The 21071-nt window shown below is 39.1% G+C and overlaps 1 protein-coding gene across 5 annotated transcripts in view; it reads right to left on the bottom strand.

Annotated features, from left to right (window-relative positions):
- Positions 1 to 21071, bottom strand: part of GRM7 (glutamate metabotropic receptor 7) — a 331316-nt gene that overhangs the window by 109298 nt on the left and 200947 nt on the right. For all 5 annotated transcript variants that reach the window (XM_026099684.2, XM_026099685.2, XM_026099683.2 and 2 more), the window contains exons 6-7: positions 7115 to 7315; positions 294 to 433 (exon numbers count right to left, since the gene is read on the bottom strand). In XM_026099684.2, the coding sequence (XP_025955469.2) occupies positions 294 to 433; positions 7115 to 7315 (341 nt within the window). The remainder of the gene's footprint in view (positions 1 to 293; positions 434 to 7114; positions 7316 to 21071) is intronic.

Raw genomic sequence — 21071 nt, 5'->3', positions numbered from 1 at the left:
CAAACAACAATGCATTAGTGGCTCATTTTCCTAGTTGGCAACTAACAACTTCAGACATGCAAAAGCAGTAAAATCTGCATAATCATCTGATGTTTCTGTTAGTCTGAAGAACTTGGATACTCAGCATAGAGAAAAGAGCTGGTAAGATGGAATAAAAGAAGATTCTATAAAAAATATATTGTTAGCTGTGAAGAAATAGTAGAGCTCCATGTATTAATTCTTGCAGGTTGACAAAAAACATTTAGTTATTGTCCCTGATAAAGAAGAGCAAGCAAAGAATAAAATGGACTCACATTGAGCTGAAGGTCATCTGTCCACTGGCCAACGAGCCGGTAGCCTGGAGTGCTGGTGTTTGTTGTATGGTACTGAAAGATGTCATAGCGCCCTGGTGCGTCACCATTTTTATTAAACATCACTGGAGTGCCAGCACTGCCTGAGGAAGGAAACAAGACAAAAATCCAACCAAACAAAAAAAGCCAAAGCTTTACAGTATCTGTTTTATTTATTTAGTCACAGTTGAGAGCTTTCAGATGGGCAATGTTTCAGGCAATGGCCATCTATCAGCCCAGCCATTTAAAATAAACACACTAGGACACTGGCATAATCCTAGCCCTCTTTCTGTGATTAATGATCACTACCCAAATCCACTGACTGAAAATAAAATGAAGCAAAACTAGATTAGCCTTACTTCACTCTAGCCTTGCACGCAGCAAGAAACAGCAGAAGGCTTTTCTTTCTGCCCTCCAGCCTTCCTCCCCATCTTTCTTTCCTTAGGGAGTTCTTTAGTGAAAATCAGCCCTGTGAATGGAGCCTCTAAATGATTTTTTTCCCCAGAAAATGTTCCATCTGCTTCTGAGAGATACTGCTGTCAGAAGTCAGCCCAGGTCTAGTGAATCTTGACTGGCATCCAGAAATAGCTTCCTCCTCCACAGTATGTTCTTATTCTAGTAATCAGCATGCAGTTGAGATGGAAAAGAACAGAGTAAACTACAGGAAGACTATTCCTTGCATGCTCCCTTATTTAGCCTCTACGACACTAAAACAGACTGAAAAATATTTCAGTCAGGACCAGTTCAGGATTAGGATCTGCCACCCTTCACCGCTGATGGACAGGAGGTGACACCTCCAGCACACCCAAATACACCCCACATAACTGGTTCTCCTCAGGGCTAAGTAAGTCCACAGATTGGAAGCACGCTGATAACTGAACTACATTACAGATGATTCTTTAGACAGGAAAGTTCTGACCAGAAAATCTGCATTTTAATTTCCACAGCAATAGCGAACCCTTTCTTAAGTGAGAATTCAAAGCAATGTTGTATTTTCTCAGAGCTCTAGGTAAAAACTTCAAGGATGACATTTATTTCAACATATATTAAAACAGGTTTCAGCAGGATAGAGTAATATTGTGTCAAGATTGAAGATTATGACAATGCTCCAGTATTTCTATATTCAAAGCTTCCTCCTACCGTGTAACTTTCTTTTCCCCAAAGCAATGAAAAATCTCTCCTGTAGTAGCACTGAACTTTAAGATTACGGTTTTCTCCACAATTCCCATTCTTCACTGAATTCCAGCGAGTGAAAGAAGACTTGAAGGAGTGAATTAGCAGTTTCCATTTTAGCCCTGGTAAATTGTTTTTTGTCTATTCTACAATCCTTCTGAGATCAGATACAGATTAAGTTCAAAGACTGGTACAGAAAATCTTCCACTGACATCTCTCCTCACTAGCTCTCTATGAGCACTAGGCAGATATTTAATTGTCATTACAGATTAATGTAGCCAGAATACATTTACAGTGAAAACACTTAAAGTGAGTAAGATGGAACGGCTATAACTCCTAGGCTCCTTCTGAAAGTCGGCACAAATGGGATTTAGCTAATCATGACTTTTAAGAGGGCATATATTATTAGTTGAGCATGGCTTTGTCAGAGCTGACATAAAAGAACACAGTTCAAAGTGTAGAAGCTCAAGTGAGGCCCCCAAAATGCAACATCAACATTTGTGGATTCCCTAGGTCCTGGCAAAACCCCAACATGGACATGAACAAGTGATCATGTTTTCAGGTTAGGAGGCAGACTTGAAACTGCTGCCATTGTCAGGGCCCTGCCAAACTCAAAGGAGCTGAGACAAATTCTGCTACCCCCAGCTCATCGACAGACAGAAGAAAGGGAAGCAACTAACAGCACACTTGGGTCACCTTCATGACCCATCTGAAACGTCCCCCAGAAATCTTCCCGGCCAAACCACGGCTGCTCCAACACGGCTGCTATTGATTTCACAGCTGGGAAAGCAAAATGGGCTATTTGCCTGTCTGCACGTGGTGCCGATATGAATTCAGTGTTGACAAACACCCAGCGCCATGTCAGGAGAGGTGTGCAAAAGGGTCAATACAAAGAAGACCAATATAAGAAATAGGTGCTATTATGGGGTATGCTGTATACAGAAAAGGCCTAAATAACATATCAGGATCTATCACTCAGAAATGTGCTGTGCTGTTTCTGTGTTTTGCAGAAGCAGTGAAACTCTTTGTAGGTCACTGCTCATTTTTTCTTTGTGTAACTCCTTGTAGACAGCTTTTAAACACTGACATTTAAAATAATCCTTAACAGCAGTGGATGTACTTGGATGTTCCAGGGCTGCAGGCTCCACCACAATGCTGCAGAAGGCGACCTTACGTGCGGCACCACTTCTGCAGGCCTCTAAGCACACAGCTCCTTGGGACGCCTACATTATGCATGGATAGGAACACTTGACAGTTAATAGTAAGCACCTGTTGCTGTTTTCAGATATATCTTCATTCTGCTTTAAAATTATATAGAAAAAATATTTGTGAAAAGTCTGTGATCTACAGGGAAGATTAATATCTGCAGGAATATAAAGAACTGCGACAATCTGAGGTCACAAGTCAAGCAGGAGCTTCCAGTTTCCTGACTTTGAAGATGAAGTAATCGGACTCCCAGCAAAGGATCTGCTTAGTAAAGTGCGAAACTTCTTTAACCTCTGTGTGGGCTCTGGCGCATGGTTTGGTGCTTCCTCTATACTATCTGTCTGTCAGGACCTTAAGTCTTTCAGTCCTGCTTGAAATTGTTACAGCATTTCACTCTGTTCTTGCAGTTCCAGTTTCCTTGTGCACTCATGAAAATAATAAAAAGTAATATATAAAAACCTCATTACAAAGAAGTAGTATTTTCATAAATCTTTTAGTAATAATTATTAGACTTCTTGATCCTATAATTATTAAAACATCTGGTTAATTTTTTTTAACAATTTAGGATTTATTTTTTCTTCTGCTACAATTCATAAGAATTTTGCTACAGCCCCATCAGGCACTTCAGAAACTGAGTATCAGCCTCTAGTCTGTAGCTTCTTGATCATTTGGAGGTTACAAAATTTGAATTCATCTGCAGTTCCCAACAAGAATCTAAGTATCCTCTTACTACACGGACACAGATAATACACAACGTTTCACCTGCAAAATGCACTTAAAAAAAAAGACACAATCTAATTGATTTCTGTCTTCACCACAAGATGAGAACTGAATTAACAGGAAAAGGATAGGGTGCTAGATAGGTGTAACTAGCTAAGGTGTTTCTTTATTACTCACTTCACATCTACTGCAGCTTGAGAACCTGAAAGGGTCACATGAAAACAATCTTTTTGCTTTTTGCTGTGGAAAAATACAATCATTTTGCATTGTGAGAGTTTCAGAATCTCACTGCATGAACACTCGGGGTTTTAAGTTTTCTGTATTTTTAGAGATTTCTGCTCTTAGGATAGTAAGACAACACCCAAATCACAATGAATTGCTAGTACAAATCCAGACTCTCTTCATTAAAACACCTTTCTTTATGAATGTCATCATCTTTGCAAGGAAGAAAAGACTCCAGAAGCACGTACAGACAGGATGATTTCAACTGCGTATTACAAGGAGATCTATTACATACAAAGATCTCAGGATGCTTGAAAATGGGATGTATTTTTCCTCTCTGGCAGGGTCAGAGTTTGGACAAAGCATTTGCACTGTTCTACTGACTAAATCTGCAGTAAAAACAGAAACAAGACTGGAAGAACAGAATTTTAATGATGGGTAGCCACATGTTGGTTTCCAAGCCCTCACCTTGATGAGACAGAGTTGCATTGCTGTACCAGTGACCCAGAGAAGGGAAAATTAAGCCCGGAAGCATACTTCTCTGCCACCCCTGGAGTGGCAATGCAATGGCCAAGGAAGGCTTGGGTAACAGCACTTGTGTTCCACAAGCCCAGGGGCTTTAAAACAACAGAAATACACCACACAGACCAGCAAAAAACCTCTCACGCTACTTCTCCTATTGCCTCATCCCTGTGATTTATCAGCCTGGCCTCGTCTATTGGGTGAATTACACGGCAGCTGTTTAGGTTGCATCACAGGGGAGACTGAACTGCTCCACAACAATTCTGAGAATTTACTTGATTGTTCCTGCTTCTTCGTGTTGAATAACCTTGTTTTTTGTTAGTTGGTGTGGTTTCTTGTATTAATGCCAACACAATGTGTAATCAGATGCTGCAGTATCACGCACAGCAAGTGAGACACGTTAACGCTGGGACACAGGCTGGCCTAGCAGGGAGGCATGGCTGCCAAAATCCTATCAGAGAGACAGCTGAACAAGACATCTAGTTCTCTTCCTCGAAAGTCATAAGCCTGCCTGTGATAATAAAAAGAGCATTTGAGATCACTGCACTTTTATATAGCATAAAACTGAAAAGAAGCAGGTCTACCAGAGCATCCCTCCACAGCACCAGGAACGAGCCCCAGAAGGATCACAGCGCAGCGCTGAGCCTGGATATGCAAACACATGCACAATTACACCCCATGAATGTGACAAAAAAGCTAAACTCTGCCCCTGGATAACACGTTCACAGAGATTTCTTCTTTTCCCATGGGAAAGGCCACTACTGAATAGCCGAAAGAAAATAAAAAGGTTTAGAACGGTATCAGTTTTGCCATCATTCTCCCTCTCCTGCTAAAAAGCAAACCACTTCTTCAAGCCCCTGGGCTGGCCATGAGTCACATGTATACAACCAAAGAAAAACACCATATGGCCGTGTAAATCGCAAATGAAGAAAAAAAATCATCTGTTAAAATGCTGACCAAGGAAACACAAATAAGGAAACCAAAGTCACTGCAAACCAGTTCTGGGAGCTGAACAGTATGCGAAATTAGCTGGGCACCTATTTTCTCATAAATTATTTCTCAGCTCTAATAAAACAATAGAATGACCGTTCATTCTCCTTATATGCAAAAGCTGTCTAGAGATGATACTGTTGGAGCTGTCCTCAAGTACTAAAATGGCCGAAGTACAATGCTGTATATGAATACTGTGCTTCTATTTAATCTTTGTCCTTTAACTTTTTTTTTTTATAGTCACCTTCCAAAATGAGGAAAGTAGAACTCTCCAGACTTTCTCAGATTATTCATCTTGAAGGATGTAGTTAACACCATTTGCTTCAAGGGGAGAAATAAAAATCTCCTGTAATTGCCATTCATAAAACAATTTATACGGAAAGGAAAAACATCCCTGGCACAAACGACTAAACCTGACCATGAAAGACCAGCTTTGTTCCTACCTTAAAATCCCTCTGTTCCTATTTATGTGGTTTTTTTTTTTACTTTATTAATAAAAACATTTATTAGTAAATTGCAGCAAGAATCCCAGAGGATGGGGCCAAAATTTTCAAAATTCAGGAACCTAAACCCAAACATTCATATGTGTATTTAGGTGCTGAAGCAGCTGTAGCAGAACGTAAGCTGCTGTGTCACAGTCATGATCTGTGCTGCGTGTCTGCCCATCTCTGATGCACAGTGCCCCTCCACTGCCCACCCAGGGAGGCCCGTGGCCTCAGGCCACGACGTCCCCTGCGGCTGCTCTGGAGGCCTCTCTGCGTCATCCCCAGAGCAGGTGACGTCTGCGCGAGCTTGTGTTCCACAGGGATCGACATCTGTGGCTACCTCAGCCATTTCCAAAGGACATTCTCATTACTTTTGAAAATCTGTTCTAACTATGGATTTGGAGGTCTAACTTCTGGCCTCCAGTTAAATCCAGGATCTGTGTCTTACAGAGAGCTATAGCAGAGCATTGAGCCCCTACATTACCTACATTAACAAGGTTTATGAAGGGGAAATAACATTAGATTGCTTGTAACGTTACCTGCTACGAGTAATCTGCTCTAGTGACTCGGCCTGGGCTCAGGTGAATCTCCTCCACAGATATTAATGAAGCCAATAAAGTTTCAGTAAAACATACAAAGGCAAGGAAATTCTGCCAGTATTTAGGCTTGATTCATACAGTGTAACACAGAGGAAAATAAGTGGAAGCCATTGAACTGTATGAAAGGGAGGGCTGGTATTGTAACTATCACTGCCACACTTCGGATCAGTGGAAGCATTAACGCATATACAATAAGCGGCTGAATAGAAAAATTCTCCCATCCTCATTCCAAGGAGGTTTTGTATTTTTACTTCCACATCTCTAAAGTCTAACTGGAAGAAGGAAAGTTGAAGTAACCAGTTGGTCTAAATCACATAGTTCTGACTCTGCAAATAAACTTGTCCCTTTAGCTGTCCTCTCCCTTGGTTGAACACGAAGCTCAGTTGGGTTAACGGTACTAGAATTTCATCCAGTTAGTTTTCTTCGAGTAAAGGAAACAATGTGAATAAAGAAGAAAGAAGATGTGTGAGGCTAACAAACTTCTGGGGCTTAAATAGGCATATTTAATCAGAGACAAGCTGAAGATTTCACCCAACTGTCTACGTCTTCTATAGGAAATCACAGGCTTCTGAAAAGCATTCTAAAATAGCGGCAGCAATTTCAGTCTTTCCACAGTAGCAGCCTATTTGCTTTGCGCTACCTGGGGTCCTGCAAGACTGAAACGTTTTACAAAACATCTACTTCAAGTAAAGCAACACCATGCTTTCAAACAGATACTAAATAAATATGGTCTTCTGCCACAAACTCTAGTGAAACAATAAAAAAAACCTCAACCTGAATTAAATGAAAAAATGTATTAAGTAAAATTCAATTAAAAAAAAACCTACAGGGGTCAAAATGCTACTGATAAAATAGTCTTTCAGCTCACCGTTGAAGTTAACACTGCGTATGTACTTCAACAACTTTTTGCCTCCTGCTTGCTCCATCTCCGGGCAGACGCCTGAGTAATCCGCACAAAGGTCCTTGTTCATGTGATGGAGGGCATGAGCCATGGCATAGACAGCATCAATCACAAACTGAACTTTCCCTTCTTGCTCATAATGGGAATCTTTGCCAATTCTCTCCTGTCCTGCACATTAAAAACAAACACACATACACACACACAGGACAATAAGGAACAGTATTTTCCTGATATCAAATACAAATTAATCCTCTTTGAGCACATTTAAAGAAATGCATATTTTAGTCAATACAATGCAAAGTTTTGAGTTATGGTTTTACTAATCAAAAAAAAAAAAATCCTTCTTTCTTGATGGTAGAATCATCAACCCTTATTCTTGCAAGTTATTTACCATAATCCCAAAAGACAAATCCTATTGTAATCACAAACTTGGAACTATAATCTACAAGGACCATTTCAGAGAAAGTACAAAAAACACCAGGCTCTATATGCTCACAAAGTATGTCCTTGAGTGAAGAAAGCATTTAAAATAAAGCACAGCTGGTATTTTAAAGTCTGATGCTTTGTTCTGTTTCAAATCCCAGTCTCTAATTGAAAGCCATAGCCAGATTGAGGGAAGAAAGCAGCACTTCAGATGCAACCTAAGCAGCGCTCAAGAGAATTCAGCCAACATGCCTACTATTAATGTAACCTCAGGAAGCTCAGTACGTTTGCATTAACTATGCACCCCCCTTCTCCCGTACCTGCCGAGATTCAAATGTCCTTCTGAATCCACTGACTGCCTTTAAAATATTCTAGCAGTGGAGAATTTAGAAGAATCCAAACCCTTAATGTCATCTGAACTGCAACCAGGGGAAAGCAGTGCTTTGAAAATCATTCCTTTATTACTGTTGCACCCAGCATGTTAGAAACTGCAAATCCTCTGCCTCAGAGATCTTATCTAACAGGCCAAGACATAAAGTGTCTGAGAAAGGAAAAGTATTATACAGATGGAAAACTGGAACACAGAAATTAAACCACAAAGATCCTAAACTAACTCAAGAGCAGTGTCACAGAAAAGTGAATCTAAGTATTTTAAACAATAGACTAGTGCCTTAAATATTCTCTCTCTCTCAGATTCAAGATGAAAAAGCAGTCTGGTAATGACTGTAAAAACAGGCAGTAAGGCGGCTTGCTCATTTTTGTCGTCGTGCAAGCAGGCAACTGGGGGCCTCTGCAATTAAGCAGCAAACAGAATAAGCTTTTCAGAGAGTAAAGCAAGGCGTAACGGGTTAAGAATTAGGAGCCCTTGATTTTTATTCTGAAATTGCCCACAGACTTCTTGTTTTACTTCGGGCACGTAACACCTGCATGATTCAATCTGTCCAGCTGCAAAATGTGTGATTATACTTACCTATCTCACCAGGGTTTTGTGAAACGTAATTACTGTTTGTTAAGTGTTCTGAGATGCTTTGAGGAAGGCAGCAGAAGTGTAATCTATTATTTTCTAAGGGTGGCAACACCACAGTCCACTTGTTCCATTTACAGTGTGACACTTTCTTCTAACCTCAGACCAGTCTTGACTGTCTTTCCACAGTACCTAAAGGTCTGCGCACTGTGAGGAGCTCCGAGAAACCGGCCTTCAGAAATCGCTCCTTGCAAATATTTCAGAGATCTTCAATCAAAGTAAATATATATTCAGTTGGAGGATACAAGGCAGAAAAAAATCATTTATCTGAAATAGGGCACAGTGAATTCAAATTGCTGATTGAAACCAGTAAGGAAAGGAAATCAAATTGTTAAGGAATGTGTGAGAACTCATGATTTTAGCAGAAGAAAAAAGCCCATTTTCCTGTTGCTCCTCAAGTCAAACATTTGCATCTTTCCCTCCTGTACCAATGAACTAGAGCATTACCAGCACAAGACCAGAATCTATTAATTATCTAAAACCAGATTCATCCTTCCAATGCAGTACTAAGTTTTCAGAAAACTATCATGAAAGGGCAGCTAAGGCCTTCTCAGCAGAGATGTCCCTCAAGGCACTCTAAATCAGTCTGAAGATCATTTTGTAGCCAGCGTATAAGCAAAGCTTTTCAAGTCTTTTCCGCTTGTAAGAGAAAGACATACTGTAGCTGAAGCTCCCTCCCACAGGCCAAACTCAGCAAAAAGAGGTCCGGACAACTGGCAGCAAGTTCTGCTCATGTCTTACCTCTGCCCCTACCCTTAACTCTACTTCACCTGGAAAGACTGCACAATTCTTGTGATGTCAGCTGCTTATACAAACATACACATGCATACACACATATATATAGACAGATGTATGTGTATACACACTGCATACAGTCCAACAATGAGGCTTCATTTGCTATTAAAATAGTTAATACCCAGTAACTTCAATTTATGGTCTGTTACAAATCAACATGCCCTAGGAAAAATCCCACTTTCCATAATTTCTGTGCTAAAGTAGCATGTTTTTTCTTTTTTATTCATTGAAAGATTAGACACATGTCCCAAAAAGGTAATTGATCTACATCATCAAATACACATTAGTCTCAATCAATCCTTCTTCTCTTCTCTGAGTGGAGAGATGGTGGACTAGAATTACAAATAAATACAATCAAAGAAATCACCAACCTCCTATAAAAAGTCTACGAGCACAGAAAATGTCTAAGCATATCCACAAAAATCATTTGCTTGGAAATAACCAAAAATATAATTCCCCTATATATATATGTCTTTAATTACTGCACTTTCCCCCCTTCTTTGCTTCCCTCAGTAATTACCAAACTGCATCACTTGAGTCAGATCCATGCAACCTACATATTGCGTCTAAGATACCCTCTACCATTCCCTCCCCAGCACCCCCGTTTTAAATCTCAGCTACACTGGAAACATTGAAATCCTAATTTGAAACTGTTTCAGCAGGGTGAGAGAGCTTCCAGATTTTGAAGATTCACCTTCATGTCCTTTTTATTATTTCAGTCTCCTCTCATTGATTACAGACCATATTACACTTCTAGACCCTGGCAAGGAAAATGCTTTCAAGTGGTTTTAGCTCAGCTACATAACCAAATTAACAATGCAACAGAAATGCATGCCCAGGGAAGTGAATTTGGAATTGAAATTCTGGACACAAACAATACTGATTAGGCACACTAAGTTCCAGAAGCATAGCTGGCCGTGAACACAGCAAAGAGAAAACTTTTAGCAGCAAAGATATCTGTGAAAGAAACCTGAGCAAAATCCACTTAAAAAACCAAGACCTGTGTTAACAATGTCAAGATAAGAAAATAAGAAATAATAAAATAAAGACTTGAAAAAACTTAATATAATTTCTAGTGATGAGAATTTTTTCCTCTAGTGAAAATAGACATTCAGTTTTTTTGTACAGTAAAGTCCAGATACAGAGCCAATTTTAACTATCCACCCAAAAGGCTTGCATGAATTTATTTGCACAATCAAAGAAAACAAGAATACATATTAATATAAGGATGAATTAGTTTCTGAAGGGGACTTATTCTTATTGTGATCAGAAGTTTGGCCCAAATTTGAACTAGCAAAAAATCCACAAGACAACTGCCACATTCTACATATGTCAAAAATAGTCTTCAGACTTCAACATTAAAACATCCAAATAATTGGGCCTGACTGAACTTAGTGTTCCCCCAGTTTACATCAAACTAACATCGCAGTAACCCAGTGAGCAGTAAATCGGACCCCAAGTCCATTCTTCAGCTGGTGTAAAACTAAGCAATGGGCATAATTTTAACTCCAACTTCAGCATTAGTTTGACAAATATTTTACCCTCTTGGTTTTGGCTGAAAAAAAGCAAGCAGACTGTTACACCACATACTCCAGGAATAGCTTGTGTGTATATGGGTGCATACAAATTCAGTTATTCTAATCTATTCCTGGAAGAGAAGGAAACCCACAGAGGTCATTAGACCATTACAGATAAGCTGGTAGCTTCCACATTGCACTTTGTGTGCCTCCTGGCAATGGGCTCTCTTGAACCCACAGCTAAACAGTACTGGGACATCACTGGAGGATCTCGGGACAGCAAAGCTTCGTGTAAGAAAGAGGAAGAACCAACAGATGAACTCAAGGTCCAGGTACGGTAAGAAACCATACAACTCTCCACACTATCAAAAGACTAAGAAACACAGGGAAACATAAACCCCACTTGCACTGAGATTTGGAAATCTGTTATTCTTTCTTTCATGCTCCTGTTTTTTACCAGTTGCTTTCTTTTTCTTTTTTCTCTCTTTTTTTTTAAACTTGGTGATCTCAGAGGAGCCATGCAATAACATTACTTTCTTCATCAATGAAGTAGCTGACACCCGAGACGTACGCACACAAAGTGATTTCAAGAGAACGCACTTTTGTTCCATGGATTTGAAATGGAGTACCTTGGGATGTCAGGGGAAGGAAGAAACACAAAAGCAATTTATTGACATGAGCATTTTTGCTTCCAAAAGATCTATTTGAAGGTGATGACACATAATTTAACCTGACTTCCTACTAGAGTCTCAAGTGCTCATCATCATGATTCCTAAGAGACTGAGTAGCTAGTTTTCTTGCTTCAGGCAAAACTTCAGAAGAGGAAAATATTGCAACAAAGAACAGAGGAAAAAAGAACCCCAAACCCAGAGCAGTCAGAATACACAGAGGAAGAAGTCCTCTTGTATGACCTCCTTCATATGACACAGAAATGAAATGCAAGTTGAAGAATTCCTGGTCATACTTTCTGCCTCTACATAATGGCAACACTTCATGCCTCTGTGTATGAGACAGGAGCTGGCAACATTGTTTTTTCACGGTGCAGCTTCTTGACTTCTCTTTTTCAGTTTATTCTTCTGGATTAATCACTGATCTTCACATATTGTAGGGGGATATGATATGAAGTGTAAAAAATGTTCCAAGTATGATTTTTTTGACATATAATTCATACAATGGACAAACATCAAAAACCCACTTCACTGGTGCTTACGTTAGATGAATTCCAGACATTAGTTCAAATACTGAAGGATTAAACACATCTTCAAAGGAATTCAATAACAATACTGTTGGGAACTTGTGGATAGTCATCATTAACAAGAGATTTAATTTAAAAATTGCAGAATGCTCACAGTATCAAACAACAAGCTATTATTTGTACAAATAAGAAGTCAGCAGCTGGTTACGTACTGACAGAAAAATATATACTTTTCATACATCTATAGCATATTTAGCAGCATTCAATACCCAAAGCCTGCGAACAAAGAAACATGAATGATATAACAGCTACAATTACTAGTCTATAACCATTTAAATGCCTACAGATGCTGTTTCATGACGACACTGGAAGTCCCATCAGCTACACACACAATGTAGAGAGCTCAGCCTGCGCAACCGCTCCCGCTGCACTCTTGGCTTCCCAGCACATGCACAGAGCAAGGGGTAACACTGATCCCCGTTTCAGAGAGGAGCACGCACATCCAGGGCTCTCCGCAATAATCTCAGAGATATCACTTGTCTGAAATTCACTCATGAAATAGACACTACTATACACAGAAGAGGTGTAAAATCTGAAGGCTTCTTCAAATAAGCTCTTTATCTGAATGTAGCTGAATGCTAGAGCTTGAGAAAAACTAACAATATGCTGGAGTAAATACCGTAATTCAAACACGGGGGCTGTAACTATCAGGCCTCTTTACAATATAATCCATGTATTATCTTTTTACAAAGAAATACAAAATCCAGTAATAGAACTACGTAGCTACAGTCTTCTATCCAGCCCATTCTAAATCAGAAGATCTTATTACAGACAAAAGCCTTTATCTCAAAACCATCAAACCACTACCCATGGGTTTTCTTAGGGAAAGTACATGAACTTTCAGATTTCCACTGCTAACCAAACAAAAACATCTTTCTGGGCTAGGACAAGATGCCAGTCTAAAGTTCATCAAGGTAGCAACGCAGCCTCAGGAAACAAAGAGCAAACCCTTCCCTGATGCAGGTGCAAGCCATTTGTGCCATCTTTATAACAATTAAGTAAACTTCTGCTTAATGTCCTCTGTAATCTTCAGTATCAAAGGAGCTCTACAGCCTCCTGTGGTTCTAATAAAGAGCAGTAACTTATACTGCAAGACAAATACAGAAATCAGACTGACTGTTCTATAATAACAGACAAGAATGCCTTTCGTAACTAAAAAGTTTGTTAGTTAAATTGGCACACAACTGGACGCACTGTCAGACATTTTTCAATAATAGATATAGAGATACAGCTGTACTCTTATTGGCACTAGTAATCCCACTGAAATCATTAGAAAGCAGACACAGTCAGCTTTACCCATACCTACACAGCTAATACTCTTTAATCAAACTTAGGGCATCAGGCTTTCACAGTGCCTTACAATGTAGTCCTGTACCGGTCTTCACAAATCAGTATTAAAGTTAAAACCAAGAAGAGCACAGTGCAGCAGAAATTTCTACCAAGGCTTTGTTATTCCAATAGCACTAGTAACAATACCTCACAGTAAGGATCATAATAATTCATAATACTAACGAAAGATTTAATTTTACATGCTTTAAGTGATGCTCATCTTTCTATATCCTATCTATATCTTAAAATTGGCTAGTTCACGTCTGAAAGCAGGCTAAACCTTAGAAGTAATGGGGAATAAGCTCAGGATCATAGGAGCCGTAGCATCTCATATTAGGAAACCTGTCCAAGCCCCATTCCAGAATAGCTGACAGAAAATCTTGATGCAATGAGCTTTTGAAGCTGTATCTGCCTTGATGCAATGAGTTTTTTGAAGCTCTATCCACTTTCCTTTGTCAGATCATGCTTTATTCTCAATCATTGAGATAACCCACTGTAATACTTTCTGCTCTCAGGTGTGAATGTGTGTCTGATAGAATAGACTTTAGGTTAGAAAATTGACCTCATTTTCTTATCTTAGATATATTCTGTGCATTCAGCATTTCTAATAAAGCATCCGTAGTAGGTGCCACTTATACTTCAATGCTGAAATACTAGTCACAAAAAGTTGACACCATGCTACCAACACAGCTTTGTAAATCACAGACACTAAACAGCTTTAACTTGCAAACTTGCAAATGAAGTAGCAGTAATTGCCAGTGAAGTCAGTGATCAAGAAAATGTAAAGAAGAAACACTTTTTAAATATCAGAAGGCCTAAACTGGAGCCACGTTTATATTGGCACTTGGGTAAAAATGCAGCTTGCGAATAGAGGAAGGTATGTATGTATGTAAACAGCAAGGAGACATTCATTGAACCACAGGGGCTTTGTTCGCAAATCATCTTGGCAATCTAGAAACATAAGCAATGCAAAGAAATATATTTCAGAAAGGTAACAGAGTTTAGAAATCCATGAAACTGGTTTACCTTAAGAATAAACTCTTCAAGGCTGGTTGTATGTTGGTTGAATCAACCACTGCAGGGTTCTTTTAGGAATTTCAGGTATATATTTTTGAAGCACTGAAATGCTAAAGGAGATTAACTTTCTGAAATGAATGTATACAGGTCATTAAGCTACAGGGCAGACTTGGACAATTTGATATTATATGGAAAATACTTTGTTTAGAAAGAGTTGCACATAGCCAGTCAACTTGCAAACTAGCACATAACATCATTCATTTGTTCCTAAATTTGTCCACATCACATTTTTCTTTAAAAAAAAGTTGACCCTTCTTTCTCACAGGTGTTAGTGTTGGTATGTTTAGGCAGATTAAAGTTTGACGGAGTATTTACAAAATAAGACATAATGAAGTCTAACAGGAGAACAAAGACCTTGAAATCCTAGGTTTCAATTTCAACTCAAATATTGGCTAACCATGCATCCTTATGTAAGTGTTAACATATCTGAGGTGCAGCTGCTTCTGTATTTGCCCAGAGCAGTCAAAGGAGCCACCCAAAGATGAACTGGACTTGGTAAGAAGCAGCTTACTGGAGAGTATATTGTTTCACTCATGAGATGCATGTTGTTTGTTTTCCCCTCAAACATCACATTTTGTGAGGGAGCCTATAATAACAATCATGTACAACATGAAAGAAAATCACCATCTGAAAGAAAAAGAAAGCAAAAGCTATCAACGGAATCAAATTACAAAAATATAGATCAGCCACTCACTGCCAAGAAACTATTATGTAGCAGTGCTGAGAATGGAGCAAAAGGAAGATGAGACAGAGCGAGAGAGAAACAGAAGGGGCAGGCCACACTAAGAAAGCAGAAAAACAACTACCTAGAGCACTTATTTACCTGTATCAGAGCATGGGATGTAACTGAGAAGACAAATTTCCCATCTTGGGCTGTCCTTTAACCTTATTCGTAGCTTGCAGGGCAAGCAAAAGAAGATTAATGTTACTTCTTACACTCTATGCACTGAAATTTTATATACTTTGCACACACGTGCATAAACACACAGAGCCTCAGTTCACACCTCAGACCTTCAAGGAGAAAAATGCACAGAGAAATCTTTTTAAAATTTTCTAGCCAAGAGCTTTCTTGCTGCCTCTCAAGTCGTCAATCATGTAACACACCCTGGGCCAAAATGCACTCTGAGATACGGACATGTAACTCCTGCCGTGCTCGGTGGCAGCTGGGAAAGAGTATCCAAGCAGAGAATGTGATCCACTGCAAATTACTTCACGATTTATAAATAGGACCCCAAACCACCAGGCTTTACTGTTAAGTACTTCTGGATGCCAGCACCTTGACTAACCACTGTTTAGGACCAGGCTACAGTTTATGACTAGTGCGTAAACAGGATTTATTATAGAAGATGATGCCGGAGGGCACTATCAGGACTTGGACAGATAGAAAGATCTAATACCACTGGTCAAGATTTGGAAAAAAAAATGCTGCTGACTACTGTATTATTTTAAACATATTTTGTAGGAAAAAAAAAAAGTAAAAATGTTGGCAACAGAACCTGGACCTCTGAAGTCTTAGCCACTCAGTCACAGCACTTGCAAGTAAATCAGCTTGTCCCTTATGTTACACACAGAGATAATAAGGCTCATCCCACCTTTATGAAGCATAGCAACAGAAAAAATCATCTTGATACACAGAAAATTGACTGATAATTAAGCTGAGCTGACTGAACTGCTCAACCTCTGTGTGATCTTGGAATATATTCTTCACATAAGGCCTCTTTAGTTCAGTTAAAGCTATAGAATATTACTTTAGTTGATTGTTTTGGAGACTTCACAGTTAAGGTAGCCTTTACTGTATCATAAAACAGCTCTGACAGTCAATGTGGCATGACTGTGACCCTGGTCATTGCCCTGCTTACTTCAGTAACCTTTTGCAGTTAGCATATTTTCTATTTATATTTGGTTGTATATTAGCAATGGGGACTTCTCTTACGGTTCTGCATTTGTGTTTGGTATAATTCTATTGTGTTACTATTGGTAGATAAGTATCAGTGAGCATTTAAGCCTCAGTTCAGCCATCTCTTACGTTCCCTTTCAAAATTTCAGAAATGGCCATTTGATTGAACTTATTGCAAACTTTCCTCTCATTTTAAACAAACATTAAAGCATACTCTCCCTCAACAAGGGACAACGTTTTTCAAACTGCAACTGCAGAAAAATGTATCACAGTTGGTACGGACCCTCCCAAACCTGTTTTTTCTGCACAGTTCTTGCTGCTTGCCCTAGGGCCTGGACACAGCAATGTCCGTTTTATCAGCACAAACATCATCACTAAAGGCAGGATGGTGCTGGGGAGAACCCAGAACACATCCACACGTTCCCTTCATTGCTGTCCATAGACAGGAGGTAGCTCTACAAAGGAGACCAGATTTTGCCCTTGCATCCCAGAGATGGGACACATTTATTTGTACAAAGCTGCCAGCCTGAACCTTGAGAGGCTCTGGAAGGGGGCACTTTCTGCACTCACAGCCCTCATACACTGTCAGTAGGAATCAGTCTAAATTTAGCCCCTCTTCCTGACATGATTTATATGCCAATGTTAACCGTTCAGGTCTTCAGACACCCTGAAGTCCAATAGATTTTCATTCTAATGAATATCATAAAGCTGTTCTCATAAAAAGTGAATCATGCACACCATGGCTCCTGGCAACTGTTTAAAAAAATGCTTTAGATATTGGCCATATGTCATTAAGTTGCTTGGAACATCTCAGACAACTTGTTTTTTTCCTGAGATGGGAAATTTTGATAGCATTTTGAAAACTGTTTTTCTTTCTATAGTAAATTGCACTTTGCTAATCTACTAATGCACTACGATCACTTGTAGTCAAATTATAAATAATAATCTGATATCCTCAGGCTCTACTATTTGTTACATCTTTTGTTTCTCATTATTTTTCTCTCTAACATATGGCTTCATAGTACAAGCCATCTTGACTGCTAGAGAAGAAGGAAGTGATATTGTTATTAGCTTCCTTATCCTTAAAAAACACAGCCAACATCATTTCAAACCAAGCCACAGACAATTAAATGGTTTTCCAAATTATCTGGGTTTTCTTCCCCCACCCCTCCATTTCCATGGTCATGAGCCACTATGCAGTGTCACATTTAGGGTGATTTGCCAAAGCTTGGCTATCTAGACTTGAACTTCCAGCATTTTCAATACATAGTGTATTTCTCATGAGGATTTGGGTCAGAAGTTCAAAATCATAAATTATTTTGAGAAAATTCAGATCAACTGTAGCCCTGAGTACTATGTATTGCATCTTTCTTTTCAGAGGATAAATCCCCCCCATACAAAACCAGCTAGAGGAAATTCTGAGAGATGCATGACACGTGGTGCATAACTTCATTGTCAAATACAAATATGTAAGACAACTACTGCTTTGCTACTTTTCTTTATTAGATGGAAATCTGACCTTTTCCTCCCTCCATAAACAACCGTTCTATCTGAAGTGCACTGGGATACAAGGTAGGACACTCTCCAGTCCTGTATGAAGTTTCTGACACACTTCAGAACACTAGTTGTTCTCTCCACAACTTCAGAAGCAAGTGTCGTTCGTGTGTGTGTGTGTGTGTGTGTGTGTGTGTGTGTGTGTGTGTGTGTGTGTGTGTGTGTGTGTGTGTGTGTGTGTAAAATCACTTCGAAAAAAGCATTACTCTGTACGTCAGAAGTGCTCACCTAATTGCTGGTGCCTGATGGTTGCATATCTGATTTAAACTAAGCATTAGACACCTTAGGTAGTCAAAGGACAATGAGATAGGTGCCTCTTTTAAGGTAATTTGGACCAGTATGCTAGGATCTAAAGTTAAGTGAGATAAACTCAGGTCTCAGAATGGCTTTTCTTGATGCTCCTTACATTTGAAAATTCATTCAGGTTTTCTGAGCTTTGCTCAGTAAAATCCTGCTGGCAGAGTAAGTCACTTCACAGTGGCCCTACACCTTACTCTATCTTTTTCTTTCATTTTTCCATATGAGCATGGCCCTGCCGTGGCCTTTCAGACAAAGGCCCCAACTCAGAGATTCCACAGCATAGTCTAATTTGGAAGTTCACCTCCCAATCTGCACAGCGCATGAATTTGATTAAATAACGCTGTAGGGGACACTTATCAATGCAGTACGCATGAGGAAACCAAATACACAGGAGTCCTCAGTCTATTCCTTCTATCGACACTCCTCAAAAGCCAATAAACTGAGCAGGAAGGTATATCTGGGTCTTCACAACATTTTTTCTACTCCAATTTAAATTATAAGCAAAATGCTCACTCTTTTGCAAACCCTTTTGCTAATTTCTGTCACTTCAGCTTGTAAGGAGCTTTCTCCCAACGTTTTCTTTAGAGCAACTCATTGCTTGAGCCATCATCTTCAGACTGATTACACCGGCAGATAATTAGAAAAGCTCTGAGTAATCTACATTCTGATAGATGACATCCAAGGTGACATCACGCGCCTATCACTTCATTAAGTCTCCTCATGTGTAAAGCCATCTGAATTAAAAACTATGTTTAATAAGTGAAAACAGTCAAGCATTGCAATTTCCTTTTCAGTCAGTATTGCACGCAAAGGAGGCAGTCCATAAAGACGCAGTCTTTCTCTGTATAGTGGATACCTCCGTGCATTTGAGTACTTGCATTTCTCTTTTGGGAACACCTCTTTATGCCTCCCATGAGCACAGGTGCTTCTGATGTAGAAGGAAATATTTCACACATGAAGACACTGCTATTATAACTTCCACTGATGTTAAATACCATACAAATGACTGTGTTTACAAATTTAGAGCTGAAGAATATTCTGAAATCTTCATTTAAAAATTAACCATTTCCATGAACATTCTCAGTAATAAACTACAGCCTATTTACAGAAAGCAAATAAAAAGCTCATCACCAGTATCCAGAGTTAAGTGTGGAAACTAGTTGCTTCTTTATGTATAATATTTCTTAATTGCTATATGTTTTTATTTCCTGCTGCGTTCAGGACAGATCAAAATGCAGCTGAAGCTATCCAATCTGCTGTCATTCATAATTCAGTCACTGAATTTGGCCAACGAGGGTATTTTGGGCTTCAGTTCCAAATTAGCAGACAGTATGAATCACCAGGCAGCACACACTCACAGCTAGCACCCGAGTGGCCCATACACCAATGCTTGTCATTAGCAAAGCAACCTGTAGGCACAGCAGAGCTGTCTGCACAAAGGCAGAGTTTGGATGCAATGGAGTATTACTGATATTACCAGTGCATATTTTATTTTAATAATCGCTTCGAAAATTATGGTCAATCCAGTTCATGACACATCTACACAAAAAAACCTGTTTTATCAACTGCTAATTCTAACTCCATTGAGAAATCTAAGAGCACTACAAATATTAGTAGCCTGTGTATTAGTTTAATGAAAAAGCTTCAGTCGAGCTCATAATCAAAACACAGGCCTATTTCTGTGAGGAATACTACGCAAGTGGAGAATTCAGCTAGCATGGTTCCCTGCAGAATCACAGCTATTAAGAGTGTATTATTCGTCTATACGAAGATAATTACTTTCTTATGTTAATTCTTGTCTATAAAAACATTTTTACTAGAACATGATACTTCAAACTGTTTTTTTCAAAATACGTGCTAACCTGACATAACCTGTTACAGGTGAGTACATCTAATATTCATAAATGTAAACAACAAGAAGTCATGCAGCAATTAACTCCCTAAAAAACAATGTTTTTTAATATTGTGCTGTTTCAGTGATTACGTTAGATTCTCCACAGAGTTTGCTGAAGTATCCTTGAAAACAAATGACAGTGCACCTCATGGGTCGAAGCAGCAGTGCCAGGGTCTGGGCAAGCACAGAAGGCAGCATTTGACTGAAGATACCACACAATGCCATTCATTGTATAAAGAACTGATTCCCCCTCTTTGGGGAACAACAACAGACTTGGCTGTTCCTGTTATGTGTGTGCATACGTACTTTGAAATGGCTTGTATCCCAGCAGAAATTATCTGCACATTAATATAGGTGTCCTTGGTAGGAGTACAATTTAGCAGCATTGGATCATGCCCTGAACCATGATAAAGTCAGTCGACCACTAGTAAGAGAATTACTAATTACAGTGATAAGTTGTATTAAATTCTGTCTAGAAACAAGGTGGGGTAGGGTAAAGGTATTTTTGTTTTCTCATTCTACATTTAAATCCATCATGATCAGGGCAAATTTTTCAAGCTTAAATAAATACAAATGACATTAATTTAAAAGCTCTGCCTGGGCAACTATTTTAAAAAGTTGTCATATTAAAAGTTAAGTTGTCCACCAGAGTGTTCTTGGAGACACTTCCCTTCTTGATCAAAATTTACAGGAAACCTAAAAGAAGGAGTAAAACTTAAAGCTCTTTTCCAGAAATGAAATTAATACCAAATTTATGGCTGACAGCTGACCAGATGAGTAACAGCCAAATAATATCTTCTGTTCTTTAAAAGTAACATACAACTGAGATTTTATGATGGCCAAGTCTCAGAAGGAGGAG

This window comes from Dromaius novaehollandiae, chromosome 12, assembly GCF_036370855.1.
Source record: "Dromaius novaehollandiae isolate bDroNov1 chromosome 12, bDroNov1.hap1, whole genome shotgun sequence".
NCBI lineage: Eukaryota > Metazoa > Chordata > Aves > Casuariiformes > Dromaiidae > Dromaius > Dromaius novaehollandiae.
Note: the sequence above shows the minus strand (reverse complement) of the source record. Positions and strands in the feature narration are given on the sequence as shown.